Source organism: Danio aesculapii, chromosome 4 (assembly GCF_903798145.1).
Source record: "Danio aesculapii chromosome 4, fDanAes4.1, whole genome shotgun sequence".
NCBI classification, from domain to species: Eukaryota; Metazoa; Chordata; class Actinopteri; order Cypriniformes; family Danionidae; genus Danio; species Danio aesculapii.
The window spans coordinates 44,829,849-44,846,817 of NC_079438.1; the positions used below are offsets into that span (position 1 = coordinate 44,829,849).

At 35.2% G+C, this 16,969-nt stretch overlaps 1 protein-coding gene across 2 annotated transcripts in view; it reads left to right on the plus strand.

The window, feature by feature from the left end:
- plxnb2a.1 (plexin b2a, tandem duplicate 1) overlaps positions 1-16,969 on the plus strand; it is a 164,799-nt gene that overhangs the window by 126,883 nt on the left and 20,947 nt on the right. For both annotated transcript variants that reach the window (XM_056455782.1, XM_056455781.1), the window contains 13 exons: positions 2,135-3,261; positions 3,346-3,534; positions 3,810-3,938; positions 6,164-6,264; positions 6,605-6,737; positions 8,675-8,834; positions 10,685-10,796; positions 10,872-10,983; positions 11,089-11,190; positions 11,925-12,020; positions 12,287-12,374; positions 14,371-14,531; positions 16,265-16,413. In XM_056455782.1, coding sequence (XP_056311757.1) covers positions 2,137-3,261; positions 3,346-3,534; positions 3,810-3,938; positions 6,164-6,264; positions 6,605-6,737; positions 8,675-8,834; positions 10,685-10,796; positions 10,872-10,983; positions 11,089-11,190; positions 11,925-12,020; positions 12,287-12,374; positions 14,371-14,531; positions 16,265-16,413 — 2,657 coding nt within the window. In that variant the 5' untranslated portion in view covers positions 2,135-2,136. The remainder of the gene's footprint in view (positions 1-2,134; positions 3,262-3,345; positions 3,535-3,809; positions 3,939-6,163; positions 6,265-6,604; positions 6,738-8,674; positions 8,835-10,684; positions 10,797-10,871; positions 10,984-11,088; positions 11,191-11,924; positions 12,021-12,286; positions 12,375-14,370; positions 14,532-16,264; positions 16,414-16,969) is intronic.

Sequence of the window (16,969 nt, forward strand, 5' to 3'; positions counted from 1 at the left end):
TTCAGTATGACTAGAAACGTCCAGGCAAGTATGTTTGGAGAAAGTTAGAGCTAAACTCTGTAGGATGTTGGCCATGAAGAAGCAGGATTGGAGGTGGTGTTATGTCTGCTCCAAATGAAAATGGGTAACCCTGCAGGTTTCGGTTTAAGAAGGTCATTGGTATAGCCTCGCGAGCATTAGAGTGCAATTGCGCTTCAGGCATCCAGAGTCCCGTCTTGTGAACCTTTCGCAATCCCATCCCCCTCTCTCTCCAACTTAGTTGTTTGGAGAAAAATTGCTGACCTTAAAGTAGCTAGAATCACTTCAGGTACAATAAAATGAAAGAGTAAAGGACATACTGCAGAGGTATGCGAGTATCGAGTCTAGTTTGGGACTTGCTTCAGTTTTCCTGGATGAGAACTCAAAAAATCACACATAAATTAAACTGTCTAAGAAATATTTGTATTAAATGTTTCCAAAGTAATTTTTTAATTACTCAAAAGTGTTGGTTGAACTTTATTACTTGTGATTAAGCCAGAGAAAGAGCTTACAATAGAAAGACTTGCATCAGCCAGTTCCACTAATCACTGATATTTGTGTGAACATGCAAATTCAAGGAAGCGTGTCATGAGGCACACTGCATTCTTCTGAAATCACATGACTTGCTTAGTCAGAGCCTAGTGCCAAACTCAGCACAAATATCAAGTCTGTACAGAAAGACTGGGATTATTGTTCTTGTTAATAATATGACCTTCTGGATGAAAGGGGAGGGGGGACTGGGATAATCATAATGAAACTCGTTTACGTGCCAAAAATTCTCCTTCCTGACAAGACATGCATTCTGAATCAGCAGCCGGAAAAACACGGCTCCTGTTAACGGTTAACACCAGACGCTCACACGCTCACATACACACAAGCATAATTTAACACACTCCCCTTAAAGTAACCTCTAATCTCATTGCAAACCCTGCACGCTGGAGTTCTGACAGACGCTAAGTAAAGAGAAAAGACCCGTCACTGCTGCCCTGCCTCATGTAGTGTCTCTGGAGTGCCGTCATTAAAGCCAATAAGAGCTGTAATATCCGCTAAACTCTTAGCATGAATTCTTTATGAGCTCTGGGCGTGGGATCGCGGTGTCTAAGAGACTCCTGCCATTCGATTTGCAGTGGAAGTATGTGCTTTGGCAATCTAAACATCACAGTCATTTATGTGGATGTCCACTCCAGAGGATTGTCACCATGTTTATGCAAATAAGACTGGGAATTCTGGGCAGTGTTTGGAATTAAAGTGGTGAGGAACAGTCAGGAAGCATGGGGATTGTTTCATATTCCCTTCCTCTTTTAGATCATGAAACTCATAAACGGATAAAATTAGCCCAGGAATGTCCATGCAAAGAGTGACTGTGATTAGATCTTCCTGTTTAACACAATAACTTTACATGCCGTTCTAGTCATCATAGGAGTTGTTTACAGGAAGGAGGACAGAATTGTTTGGCCCAGCTTCTGAGGTTGTAATCACAATTCACTGAGCCACCGTCTGTTCAGGCTGCCCTGCGATTCCTTTGATGAGTGTTTGACTTCCGCCTCAGTGTTTTTAGGTCCTGCAGAAGTGCTGAAGGGATGGATGAAAAAGAGAAATATAAAGGAGTGCAGGGGTGGAGGACAAGCCTCTTTAGAAATGCTTCGCTTGTATCAGCGTGTCAAATCATGCAGCCGTCTGCAACCCTACTGAGGGAAGGCTAGATCGATTTTTCTTTTAACTTGGTCTTTGTTGATAGCCCTTCTGACTAGTGCTGACTTAACTATAGTATAATGATGCATGCCAAAGAATTTCAGGTTGTAAAAAGACGGCAGTTTTCAAGTGCATTTTTCATTAGTGCTTCATTTCAAGGCAAGGATCTATATTTGGCAAATGAAAGTGTCTAGGATAACAGAACATTGTGTCAGATTCTAAGTTCTTAGAAATGTTAAATTTGTGTAGATGTGTAGATCTTAATTAGAAAAGCATTTAAACAACTGATTGTATTTTGAGAAATTAAAACATGTTTTAATTGTTTGAGAGGCTTGTAGATCCAGACAGGTTTGTTGACAAATTATGCAAAGGCTACTTTACTCTTCTCATATGTTTTTTTGTTTTTTTTTTCTCTTTCTTCAAGATATGGCGTGGAGGGCCCTGGCAGCTTTGTCTCTACTGCTGTGTTTTGGCTCATCTTGCTGTGATGATGCTCAAGAACAGTTCTCGTCTCCAACCATCATCAATAATGTGGTCCAGGACCCTCAAACCGGCAGGATCTACCTTGGAGCTGTCAATGGGATCTTTCAGCTGAACCATAATCTACAGGAGGAGAGCAGAGCAGACACAGGCCCTAAGAAAGACAACCCACAATGCACTCCACCGATCACTGCGCAGTGCACCGATGCGAAGGAAATGGACAACATTAACAAACTCCTTCTGGTTAACTCCGCCAATGGCACCTTGATTGTTTGTGGAAGCCTTTTCAGGGGCATCTGCTCTTTGGTAAACCTCAACAGTGTGAATAAACCGGTGTACTACAGTGACACCAAAGGAGAGAAAACATACGTTGCAAGCACTGAGGAATTGGTCACTGTGGTGGGGGTCATTTCTTATTTTACGGACACTAATACTAATGCTAACCTCAGTGTGTTTCTAGTGGGAAAGGGCTATGGAAGTTCGGACAGCTCAAAGCTCATTAGCACTCGGTTGCTGCAGGAACATGGAGAAATGGATGTTTTTGAGAACATGGTTGAAGCTTCCACTGTTCAAACGAGTCCGTTTGTCCATCGGAACCACCACGATTTTCGCTACATGTTTAAAGATAATAACTACATCTACTTTCTGTTCTCCCGCACTCCTGGCACTAGCGACAGCAGGAAGATTACGTTTATAGCACGCCTTTGCGAGAACGACCATCATTATTATTCTTACACAGAACTTCAGCTCAACTGCACCGTTAGAACTGAGCAACAAGAGAACACATTCAACAAAGTCCAAGCAGCGTATCTGGCTAAACCTGGAAAGGTTTTGGCTCAGAATATCGCCTCATCAAATTCAAATGATAAGGTTCTGTTTGGAGTGTTCAGTGCAGATGAGGAGGATGGGCGGTCAGCATTGTGCATGTACCCTCTTAGCAGCATTAATGCCAGGTTTGAGGAGGTGATTGAGTCCTGCTACACAGGAGAGGTTCTGGAGGATGACAAACCAAAGACTGTTTATTCACCCTACAACTCCAAGAATGAAGCCATCTGCAAGACCAAAAGAGATGTGAGTTGTGGATTTTCTTCAGCTCTGCTTCTATGATTTGTGTTTTTATAGCTAGTCTGATTGTGGTGTCTTTTTGCACAACAGAAGCACATGGTGAAGAAATATAAATGTGGCGCAGAGTTCCTGCCATCTCCACTAGCCAGTAAACCTGAATATGCTTTAGCTGTCAAGCCCATCTACACCAGGAATGACATGCTGACAGCTGTAGCTGTGGCGGTGGAGAACGAACACACTGTGGCATTCTTGGGAACCAGTGGTGCAGACGTATTGAAGGTGAGTCCCATTGCAAGGTCTGCTTTCTGTTCTTTAAATTTCACTTAAGCCCTTGAGGTTTGACTGGCTGTGGTGGTAGGAACTAGTGGTTAAAGATATGGGCTGGTAACCAAAAGGTTGTCAGTTCAAACCCAAGAATGGATGATTTATGAGGTACAGTATAACCACTTTAGCAGTGCATTTTACTCTAGGACTTGCTCTTGCTGTACTTCCCCATAATACAGTACTGGTTTTTACTTATGTGCCAAATAAATGAACAAACTTTTTGCTCGCAGGTTCATCTTGACCCAAACCACACTGACTTTTACAACAGAATTCCAGGGGAGCGTGCAGATGGCGGGGTTAACAAAAACCTCTTATTTGATTCAACTTTGGATCACCTGTATATCACCACTGGCAAAAAGGTTTGCTTATGAACGCATTCACAACGTATCGATAACATTAAGTCAACCGGATCACCCATTGGTTAAAATCTTTTTGAAAAATGTAGACTTGACAAGCTCAATGGATTTTTTTGTGTGAAATGGCACAAATGCCTAGAAACTTCACATAGCTCTGTAAAATGCTTAGACTTCGTAATCTGCCACATAAATGTGATAGCAGACTGTTGTCAAATTTTTTTCACCAACCACAAGACTTTAAGGTGCTCTCATCCTGTCAATCATTTTACATGTTTACACAGTGGCTGTACTAGAAGCAGGAATATAATAGTGTAGTAGTTAAAGTAAATGCTGTAAGCTCCTTTATACACCAGATTAGTTTGTCATACACACATTAGATTTTACGTTTCTTAGGCTACATGCTCATCACAATAATGTAGTCAAAAATGCTGTCACCTTGTTAGTAAACAGTACCTGTTTGGGTGTGATGACTAGTATGCATTTCAACTTTTGGATGAATGTTCACTTTTGTTTGTAATTTGAAGTCAATTTTGCGCAATGTGACGATAAAGTATGGAAACACTTGAGCAAAAACAACACTGTGTGCTCCAATATTTTTATGTAAATTTGGTTTTTGCTTTTTTAATCCACACTTCCCTAAACAAGTACTACGTTTACATTTACATTTGGGGGTTCGGTGTCTTGCTCAAGGCAATCACCTCAACTGTGGTGTTAAGGTGGATGTTTTATTCACTCTCCCCACCAACAATTCCTGCTGGTGCCGGGACTTGAACCTGTGACCTTTGGATTTCAAGTTTAACTCTCTCAAAAGTTTTCGTTTTCAGTTGTTTACACAGACATGACAATGGCAGATTTTCCAGAAAAAAACAATATCAGGGTGTCCGTGGGGTATTAAAAATTAGTATAAGTTGATACATCAATGTATAGAAATATAAGGCCCTTAAAAATTATTAAAAAGTCTTAAATGCTATTTTACAAGGTATTACATTTTATATCACTTTTGATTATGCATCAAGTTTGCCAGATTTAAATCTGCGAATATCAGGATGCTGTGTAGTTTATGAAATCAATGAAATCCTGCTAGATTTGACATCATGCTGCTTTGTTTTCTGCAGTAACCAAGGCAACACCATTATTTCTGCAGTTCTATAGGTGCCAACCTGCTGAATATTTCTTCAGTATATGAATAATGTTTCAGTTTTGGATTAGTTTTTTACATTAATATTTAGTAAATATACTGTCAGTTAAAATCTCGCCAGTGTTTCCGGTTGAAATCTAAGCTGCATCCCAACTGGCACACTATACACTATACACTATGCACTTATGCACTATGCACTTACACACTCAACAGCATAGTATATGTATGTAGTGTCATCCCAAATCGAACACTAATGTTTTATTAGTAAGCGGAAATTCAAACCGTTTCCCTGATGACGTTTGGCGGTTGCTAAATTAGTGAAATAAATGACCAAACTACCAAGTAAAACCTGCCATTAGTATAACCGCATTCACCATCGGGAGGCGCTATAATATATGTAAATATATAATATACTTTGACCAGGGATACAGTCAGCCAGTGCAGTTGGCCATCTATAGTAAAAGGCAACATTTTGTGTCTGCCGGTTTGTTTACTTACGGGAGTCCCATTAGCATTTTCCTGCACGTTAATTCTGACCAATTGAAAAGCAGTTTAGGAAATACTGTACACTCAAAAACATCTGGCCAATGAGTGATGTGGGTTTTGTCACATGACTGCATTTTGGTTCTTTTCAACTGGTTCAGACTAAAGCAATCAGTGTGGTGTGAAAAGGACCCAAAACGGCAGAAAAAAGCTACATTGTATCATTTGTTACACTTAATCCTGACCAAATGAACCGAACCACAGATGTGAAAGCGCCCTTAAAAAAGGTCTTAAAAAGTTTCACTCTTTGATTCTTGTATATACTATGAATATAGTGTAAACGATCAGGTAAAATATAATTTGTAAGATAAATGGCCCCTTAAGAAACAACATACTACCACAAAGTTTTGGTTATCAGGTGCAATTACATTCATACATTTCATGTCCTTTGGGTCCTAAAGGTCAAACTTTCTGTTGTTCTTTGAAAGTTTAGACATAGTAATGTGAGTTTTAATGCCAAATAACAGTCTTGAATCACAGATCACATCTTAAACTAAAGGGACATTTACACCATCTTCATTGTTTTGCTTTTGTTTTTTCCCTGTAGATCTCCAAAGTGCCAGTGCAGGCCTGTGAGCACAGAGAAGATTGTCACTCATGTGTTTCCCAGCGGGACCCATATTGCGGCTGGTGTGTGTTGGAGGGCCGGTAAGTCTGTTAAGAGTGATTTTATCACCAATCAAACCATTGTTTGGGCATTCCAGTCCACTAAAAGACTGGACAACTAATAACACACTCCAACAGATTTTGATATGTCCACTGTCAAATAAACTAAGACATATGCCTCCTTCGGCTCATCTCCATTAAAGTACATTTTAAAACAGGAAAGTGTTTTGATGTCTTATTTTGAAGTTGTTTATTCTCTAATATATGGTGTGATCTGTTTTTTTCTGATTTAGCAAATGCTCTGTAGTAGCTATGTGTGCAGTCCAGTTAAAGCAAATGCAGCACGGCTCATTACACACATTCGTCTGCTTTTCTCTTGCAGCTGCACCAGGAAAAAGGATTGTCGAAAAGGAGATGGAGAAAACGCCTGGTTGTGGAGTCCAAAACAAACATGTGTAACTATTCAGTCCTTTGAGCCCCCCAACATCAGCTGCAAGAAAACAGATAGTACACAGGTACTAAAGCAAAACACACACGCACATACACACACACACACACACACACACACACACACTGTGATACACTTTCAAACTCTAACCTCTTAAGGATTGACTCAGTATTGATATTTGCTGGCTGTAACAGATCCAGTCTGCGAATCTAATCCCTTTTTCATGAGCTGACATGACAGAGCTACTAAACAAGGCACCTGAAACTATCGCACCAGACCACATGAGCGCATCATGCATTTCTAATACGTCTCAGAAGAAGCTCAAGTGGTCATGGTTGATTGAAGAAGCTTCCTGGATCCGTAATTAACTTCCTGAATCAGTTGGAATGAGTAAAAGCTGTGTGACTCCCGACTCATTTCCTGAGATCAATATTATTTCATTTTTCATAATGCACAAGTATGGGGTTCCCACAGTCAAGAAAAACCTGGAAATATTGTGGAATTTAATAAAAAAATCATTTTAGTACATGATAAAATAAGGAAATGTATTATATTTATTTATATGTATTAAGTTGATTCTTTTAAAACATATTACTACTCTTAAAATGTATAGTTATGTTCATTATAATATAATAATAATATAAAAATGTTGTTGTGTATGTCGTATTTTGGATGTTTTATGATTGTTGATGATAAATGTTGAATAATAATAATAAAAATAATTATAATGATTATTATTATTATTATTGTATTTTCATATGTTTTAAAAAGTAGACCCATAATAATTGTACTATTACTACTTCTAAAGCATCAATAATAATAATAATAATAATAATAAGTTAGAATTATTGTTGTTGTAGTTTTATTATTATTATTATCAGTAGTAGTAGTAGTAATGTTGTTGTAGTTTTCTGTATGTTTTGACAAGTACCTTACTATTTTTACTACTACAGCAATATAACACAATAATAATAATAGCATTGTCAACATCTTTAAAAATTATACATTAAAATAGGGCTGGGCGATATTGCAAAAATAAATTATTGCAGTATTATTATTATTATTATTATTATTATTATTATTGTATTTTTGTGCATTTTAAAAAGTGGACCCATAATAATTGTATTATTACTACTTCTAAAGCATCAATAATAATAATAATAATAATAATAAATAGTATTATTATTATTATTATTGCTGTTGTTTTATTATTATTATTATTTTTGTTATTATTATTAATAATGTTGTTGTTGTTGTGGTTTTCTGTATGTTTTGACAAGTATACTCTACTATTTTTACTACTACAGCAATAATAATAATAATAACACAAACAACAATAATAATAACATTAATAATAATAATAGCATTGTCAACATGTTTAAAAATTGTACATTAAAATAGGGCTGGGCGAAATTGCAAAAAAATTATCACAATATCATGTTTCATATAATTTGATATCGATAATTATTGAATATTTTATAACAATTGTGTTTAAGAGACTCTTAAACTTGATAAATAAAATGTTACAAAGTGTGTGTAATAGTAAAGCTTAACACTGAGCAATCAGAACCTTTAAGGTAAGAATAATATGATACAGTAAACATCAGACTCTGTCATCAGTCAACAAAAAAATGCACGCGCGTAACTTGTGCGCCACTTGCAAAACATGTGCGTGTTGCTTTTATGTCCCGCAAGTCGCGCACCTCCATTGGAAATGACAAACTTACACCCAAAGCTTATTGCCACTGCTCAGCATCCACATTTTTATAAAACTGGAGCGCTTCGTACTGAAACTACATACCAAATCTTTTTTTTTATCGATATTGGTGTTCGGTCAATAAATATCAATACCGATTTTATCACCCAGCCCTACATTAAAACTTTACATTTAATAACCATTAGTAAACTCATAGACATTTCATAAACACAGTGTTTAAAAGGTTTGATGAATGTATCCATGTTTGTTCTGCCTTTTAATCTGTATGTTCTTCCTTAAACTCATAGGTGGTGATCAACATCCCGTCTCTCCCGAGCATCAGCAGTCCTGATAGGCTGGAGTGTGTGTTTGACGACGACTACAGGAGTGATGCAATGATGGAGGACACTCGGGTGACCTGCTACCTCCCCACCTCGGACTACATCCCACCAACACCTGAGACACAAGGTGACAAAGCATCCTGATCCCCTTTAACTTTAATAATCACCCACTGTCAGGCTGTCCTCTCGATGCCTGCTTTACCTCACGAATAACCAGATGGTGTTTATTCACAGAATGCCTTAAAATGACGTCATGCATGAATGACTTTTCATGTTTGTAATTTGCTACTATTGTGGGTTTTAATTTGGGACTGATCAGATATAACTGTTGCACTGAAGACGAATTTATGAACAGATTTCTTGGTTTAAGTTGTTGATTGTGTATTGTAGCCAAGTTTAATATTGGCTGTGTAATTTACTGCTGCCTACAATATGAAATAGTGGGTGACTGATTTGGAAATTTTAATCGCAGGTGACAATATTTAGAAAGCATTATGGCCAATTGGCTGATTTGAAGTTCATATTAAATTAAACTACCTTTATGAAATGTAATGTAAACAAAAATTAAATGTACTTTATATTATTTATGTTATTTTTGTTATGTTAAAATGATTTGGGTCCATCTGGTCTCCTCTTTAGCTTTGTTGCACTTCAAGACCCAGCTGTAACAAATGGGGGCTCGTCCGGGATGAACAATTTTCATAATTCATAAAGTTGGTCAAATTAAATAAACTTTTTGTGCTTAATATTTACATGAATTAATGAAGTTTGCCCTGCACGCTTGTGGTATTTAAAAAATAATTTTTTGGTGCGTTAATCGTGTCAATACTATTGTTCAAAAAGGTCATGATTCGCATTCATCAAATAATTGCTTCATACAGTTTTTATTTTACGTTCTTCGGGTAATACCAAAAGCACAAACGTTTCAGCACAATGCCTTCCTTGGGTGTGTGCTTAATATTTATGAAATATTCTAATGTTAATTAAAAAATATTTACTAGTTAATTTGTCATTTGTTAATTAATAATAATTAAGCATTATGGCCGATTGTCTGATATAAAGTTGATATTAGATAAAATTATTTTTATTAAATTTAATGTCAACAAAAGTTAAATGTAACTTTATATTATCTATGTTGTTTTTATTATCATAAAATAAATAATTTTTGTCAGCTATGATGCCTTTCTTGTCTCCTCTTTATTGTAGTTTAAGAGCCGGCTATAAGAAATGGGGGCTCGTCTGGAATGAGCTATTTTTACAATTCAGAAAATTGGTCAAACTAAATAAAAAAAAAAATGTTGTGCTTCATATTTATGAAATATTCTCAGAGGTAATTAAAATATTTACTAGTTAATTTATTAATTATTTTTATTGATTATTATTAGAAAGCATTGTGGCCAGTTGTCTGATATTAAGTTTTTTGTTTGTTTTTTTTTGGTGTGTTAAAATAAATACTTTGGTTAGCTATGGGCCCATCTGGTCTACTCTTTGTTGCAGTTTAAGAGCTGGCTATAACAAATGGGGGCTCGTCCGGGATGAACAATTTTCATAATTCATAAAATTGGTCAAATTAAATGATCAGTTCTTTTATGCTTAATATTTATGAAATATTCTATGAGGCACTTCAAAAATGATTTCATTTCAGAATTGTCTTTTAATTTTTTTTATTCTTTCTTCCATTTTCAGCACAACAATTTGCTAACATTACAGGTTGTTGTGTTGGCTCTGCAAAGTATTTATATTGTTTTCTGTCCTATCAGAATAAAATATAACAAAATAAAATGCATTTTAATCAAAACTGTTATCTTTAATTGGATTTTTCACTCACCTGAATGATCCCTTCTGCTGATTACAGGTTAAAGATTGAATTTATGATTAATGAACAAATCAATACTCATAATGTCAAAAATATATGTGTAATAGTCTGTGATATATTGGTCTCCCACTAATATGATTACCCCTTATGCATTTGTGCAGATTTTGTGGCAGTGCCATTGAAAATCACTGTGAATGACAAGATTGACGTGGCATCAAGTGCGTTTGAGTTTTACAACTGTGCTGCCGTGGTGAAAAAATCAGAAAATACACCGTGAGTATCCATTCTTATTAAGTTGAGCTTCACTTTAGTCACTGTTTCTGATTGGTCGCCGATGTGTTTGTGCAGGTGCATTGCATGTGTAACCAGTAAGTGGGGCTGTCAGTGGAATATTCAGGATCACACATGCAGTGATAAAGATGACTCTGTCCATGGGAGTCATATAATCGGAAACAAGGAGGTGAGTCATGAATTTATAAAGTAATATACCGGTTTATGCTGTATTCGGGGATTATTATTGCTTTAGAGGCAAAATATAAAATAACAGTGTTTATTATTGTTGCAGGCTGAACTATGTCCTCAGTTTGGGATTCCTGAGCCTCTGCGTATTCCTGTTGGTTATAAAACCCCCATCACATTTACTGGCAAAAATCTGCAAAAATATTCGGTAAAAATATATGCATTACTAATACTTTTGCATTGTGTTGTTGCATGCAGAATATAAATGTATGTTAACGTATATTAATTATTATTATTATTATTATTATTATTATTAGTAGTAGTAGTAGTAGTAGTATTATTGTTATTATATTATAATAAATAATATTGAGAACATTTTTTATTTCATTATTATAATACAAATGTTTCTGTAATTTATGTAATAGAAAAGTATCAGAAATGTTGATTTATATATTTATATGTTGATAAAATAATAAATTATTCTTTAATTTAATTTAGTTAGAAGAACCTCTGATGACATTTTATTAAATAAGTATTATGACTTACCATTTTTTACATTTTAGTATATTTTGCATTGTTTTTACAGTGGGCAGTAGAACAATTTTACCCATAATTTGACATTGTTTTCACGAAAGTTGGTTAAAACAACAAAATTTGACATTTAAATTACATTTAGTATGCTTTTTGTATATAAAATCACAATAAAATTTAAAGCAGACATCAAAATGGGACTATATATATATATATATATATATATATATATATATATATATATATACACACACACAGATTAATCGCAATCAGTGACCAATCAAAATATAGAAATTCAGCAAACAATACAATAAAGTTAAATAAATCCACCTAATATCTTAATCTTTCAAATTAAACATCTGTTTTTGAGAGTTTTTCTGAACTGCACAACTCGCTCTTCATCTCTCTCAGGGCAAAACCTTTCAGATCGGCACCGAGCTCATGAAACAGGTGGGCGAAGTGACTGTGGAGGCCGATGGGTTAAAGTACAGATTTGAGGGATACGAGGTCAGTACATTACACTCCTCTATTACCTCCTTCTCTATCATTGATTTCTTTCTGGAAGTTTGAGCACCAGCAAATATAATGGCATTCAGCGTTATTGAGCCGCATGTGTGTGTGTGTTGGGTTTAGTCCTGTGTGGGTGTAGAAAACACATAGCCATCAGGTTCACAAAGACATCACGTTGGCAGGGGAGAATTTGCGACGACACACAGTTGTTCCGTGTGTTTTTATGCATGTTTAATGACACGTTTTCCTCTGTTTCTTGCCAGTTTGCGTATGACAAAGAGCCAGAGGTGAATGTGACGTTCTACATAAAGGATAAAGACACGGATAGGAAGATTGACAGCACCCTGAGAGGTACATTTAAATGAGTTGTTCTCAGAGCCAAGAAAGCAAATCTTCAAGATCAGGAAAAGACTGTGTGTGAATATCTGATGAATATGTTAAAATAAGAAGATTAGCATATGTTGTGTATTTTTTATTAAGATTGCTCTCATGAATCTTGTTTTTGTATCTGACTAAAGGTGTTTTAGATGTTTAGCCAATGAGCCTCTTTTTATATAGTATTTTATTTTAGATGGAGGAAATGCATATCAGGGTTATTATTGAAAATAATGTTTCAGCTCTTTATTTTTTTTCTCCAAGTAAACTATTGTTTGCAAAGTTAATTTGTTTCAACTTAGATTTTCCCCCAATTTCTGTTTAAAGAAGAGAATATTTTTTCAACACATTTCAAAACATAATAGTTTTAATATCTAATTTCTTTTAACTAATTTATTTTATCTTTGTCATGATGACAGTACACAATATTTTACTAGATGTTTTTCAAGACACTTCTATACAGCTTAAAGTGACATTTAAAGGCTTAACTAGGTTAATTAGGTTAACTAGGCAGGTTAGGGTAATTAGGCAAGTTATTGTATAACTATGGTTTCTTCTGTAGACTATCGAATAAATATATAGCTTAAAGGGGCTAATAATTTTGACCTTCAAATGGTTTTTAAAAAAATTAAAAACTGCTTTTATTCTAGCTGAAATAAAACAAATAAGACTTTCCCCAGAAGAAAAAATAATATCAGACATACTGTGAAAATTTCCTTGATCTTAAACATCATTTGGGAAATATTAAAAAAAAAAAAAAAGTATATACAGCTGAAGTCAGTATTGGGGGAAAAATAAACATGGGGCAAATAATTCAGGGGGGGCTAATAAATCTGTCAGAATTATTAGCCCCCCTGAATTATTAGCCCCCCCCCCCCCCCCCCCATAAATACATACATGCATACATAGAAAAATGTATAAAATGCAAAAAACAAACATTTTAGCTAGCATTAAAACTAAATACGATGCAAAAACAAACATTTTTAGCTAGCATTCAAGCAAAATAAAATGCAAAAACAAACATTTTTAGTATTAAAACTAAATTTTACAAAAATTTCAATGGAAACATTGTATTAATTAAAAAATTAATACAATATAAATACTAATAGATCTACTAGAACTCCTATGGTGCTGTGTTTTAGGTATGGGCCGGTATAAGATTCTGACGGTATGATTACCTTGGATAAAACAACTTTTATTCCCCCTTTGAACACAATATATTTTATTTTGAAAAACATTTAAAGGATTTTGGAACAATAAACATGTTGGGCTGAATAATTCAAATGAATCGTTGACTTCTGTCTTCATTAGTTTCAAAAACACAGATTTCTTTCAAATTTAAAACGACATCTTTGGATATGTTTTCTGCTGGATACTGTTGTCCTAAAAAACAAACAAACAAAAAAAAAACGTAAAAAAAAACGAACGTTCATATACCGTAGGAATGGAATAACAGAAAATTTTGAAGGTATTAAAACCTTGACTTTTCCAAACTGCGGTAAACCTTGAAAACGGTTATCGTCCCATGCCTACTGTGTATGTTTATTTGTTACTATTATAAAAGTTATACAATATTGAACAATATTTTATGTCAGTTTAATATAGTGAAAATAATTATAAAAAAATTATAGCAGCTAATTTTCTACAGTGTACTTATTATTGTGTTTCTGTCAGACTTCATAATCTGAACAATGCCACAAAAACAGTGTTGATCTCAGTTGGACAGTTTTGTGACAGCATCAACAAAAATGCAATCTTTGCACTAAATGTGACTAATAAATCACCACATACAACAATAAACAGCCAAATTTGCATAACATATAATTTTCGAAAACACAGCAGTGTCTAACAAAATGTTTATTTCTCTACAAAACAAAAAAGACTCTGGGAACTTTCTGGAGCTGTACTTTGTTGAAGATGATGAATTCAGTGTCAGTTCTGTGAATAGTTTTCTTTTCTTTTTTTCCCCCAGTGGTTCTCTACAACTGTTCGGTTAGGCGTGAGGACTGCAGTCTGTGTAAAAATGCAGACCAGAATTATAGCTGCGTGTGGTGCGACACTACAAAATCCTGCATCTACACAAGCCTGTGTCGCAATGAACTGGCACAGTGTCCTCCTCCAAAGATCACCGAAGTAAGTGTTTTAGAAGTGCCCTTGGCATGCTATCTTAGCTTTGAAGCTCATCTGCTATAGGTTTACATCCATCCAAGGTCAAAAACAGTTGCGTTTGCCACAATATACACTACAGAAGCAGCTCAGTTTCCAAACTGTTTGTTTAAGCATCCAGTCTCTTTAGCTCTTCTCTGCTATTATTGGTCAGGTGGCTTTGTCTATTTTGATTGGTCAACCATCAGAAAGCCATTATACCTATTGGAATTTCAGCTCTGGAAACTTCAACAGCACTTTTATGTGTGTTGAACATCAATTTAAACAACGTTATCATCTTTTACCTTTAATTATAGCTTTCCTCTCTAATGTCATCTTCTGAGTTTAAAATCTACATTGGGGCGGCGCCACTGGTGATGACGTACAGTTGCATAGGACTAAGTATTTTAATGACACACTGGTGTCTAATTATTATTCATGAGACTGAGTTTTCTTACATTTTGAGCACTGCTGATTGGCTGTTGTATTCCAGTGCTCGACAGATACACTGTAAGTTGGGAAAACATGAAGGAATTAAGTTAGCGTGCTCATTTTAATTAGTTTTTACTCATTGAAGTGGATTGAACATAAAACAATTACGTTGTCACCAAAAACCTTAAGATTTATGCTGTCAACAAACAACAAACATATTTGGTTGAGTGTATGATTGGGATTGCTAATGATCACCGGTTTTGAAGAGCACTTACATGGAGCTTTTGAAAGCCGCGTCTATCAGCTGAGCCGTCTGTGGATTCAGATGCTGACAAACACGACTTTCAAACGTTGAAAAATGAGAACTTTTCTGTCACTTCATAGCAGGAATGTGTGTGTTTAAATAAAAAAAGCATAGCTCTTTAAATATAAAAGAGTCAGTATGGGCCATTGGCAGATGACTGTTCGCTCACCAGAGCTAGATCTGGTAAATGTGGCTGACAGCTTTCATAGAGTATTGTGCAAACTGCAATACATGCTTTATTAAACTCTTCTTAAAAATAAATTTAACAATGTGTGTGCACATGTATGGTATAACAAATGCCAAACAAATGGCAAAATATTGCCCAATAGAGACAAGTTTTGCTCAGCTATAGTTGTGAAAAAAAAATCTGAGGGAACTGACTGGGATTGCTGAAAACCCATTTCAGAGAGTACAAAATCAATTTGATCTTTTTGGAAACAACTTCTGCTTGATCTTTGAAACTTCACAGACCATTTACATTCTCAAACTGCCATATTACACACTACATAAAAGATAGTATCTTAAAAATAGCATAATGGACACTTAAACTATGCTAACGCTATCAATGCGTGCCATTTATAACATTTATTGTCACAAGCCAAACTCAAAATGCATGGGAATGGCGTGACGTCAGCCATTCCCAGTTCAAATGCAGTTCATAAGTTTCCACTCTTCATCTTCTCTCTCATCTTCACTAGAAAACGCCATTTCTTTTCATCCTCCTCTCCATTTTTCATGCCTAAATGATGTATAGATGGTGCTGGTAGTCTCTCACTCTGGTGTTTTGTTCAAATCATCTGAGACTCTAATGACCGCGCCGCCTGCGCCTGATGCTGTTTTATTATTTGTCATCTGGCAAATGATTTTCTGCAAAGCAGCTGGATCACTCAAGGGCAAAATAGTTATGGGTGATCTTTGTAACTCTCAAGTTTATATTTTCAAGTGTTACAGGCCTGTTTTAAAGCTGATGTTACTTTTATTCTAGATTGTTCCGCGTTATGGGCCAATGAACGGAGGCATCCCCGTCACAATAAAAGGCTCAAATTTGGGCATCAAGGAGGAGGACATTATGAGAATCACTGTGGCTAGAGTTCCATGCATTCATCAGCCAGAGCTATACTCGGTTTCTACTAGGTAATGCAAGAAAACCTTATTGTTGCAGAGTGCAGTATATACTGAGCATTAAGTTAGCGTTTTAATCGTTTCATATAGGGTATGTACACAACCAGTCAAAAGTTAAGTTAATTGTTCAGTTAAATGTTTTTAAAAAAAAAGGATTTTTCGCCAAGGCTGGATTTATTTGAATAAAATAAAAAACATAGTGAAATATGCAAAGTTGTGAAAGAGCTTATTAGATTTTTATTCATTGACTGGTTGAAAATTGTAATTATTCCTTTAAGTTTAAGCTGAATTTTCAGCATCGATATTTCAGGCTTTAGTTTTGCATGATCCTTCAGAAGTCATTGTACTGTAAAATGGTCTGTTGCTAAAGACAAAATATTATTATTATTATTATTATTATTATTATTATTATTATTATTATTATTATTATTATTATTATTATTATTATTATTATTATTATTATTATTATTATTATTATTATTATTATTATTATTAGTGGTGGTGGTGGTGGTGAAATCTGTTGTATCATTTATAAGTACCAATTAAAATGTGTTCACTTTTATTTATG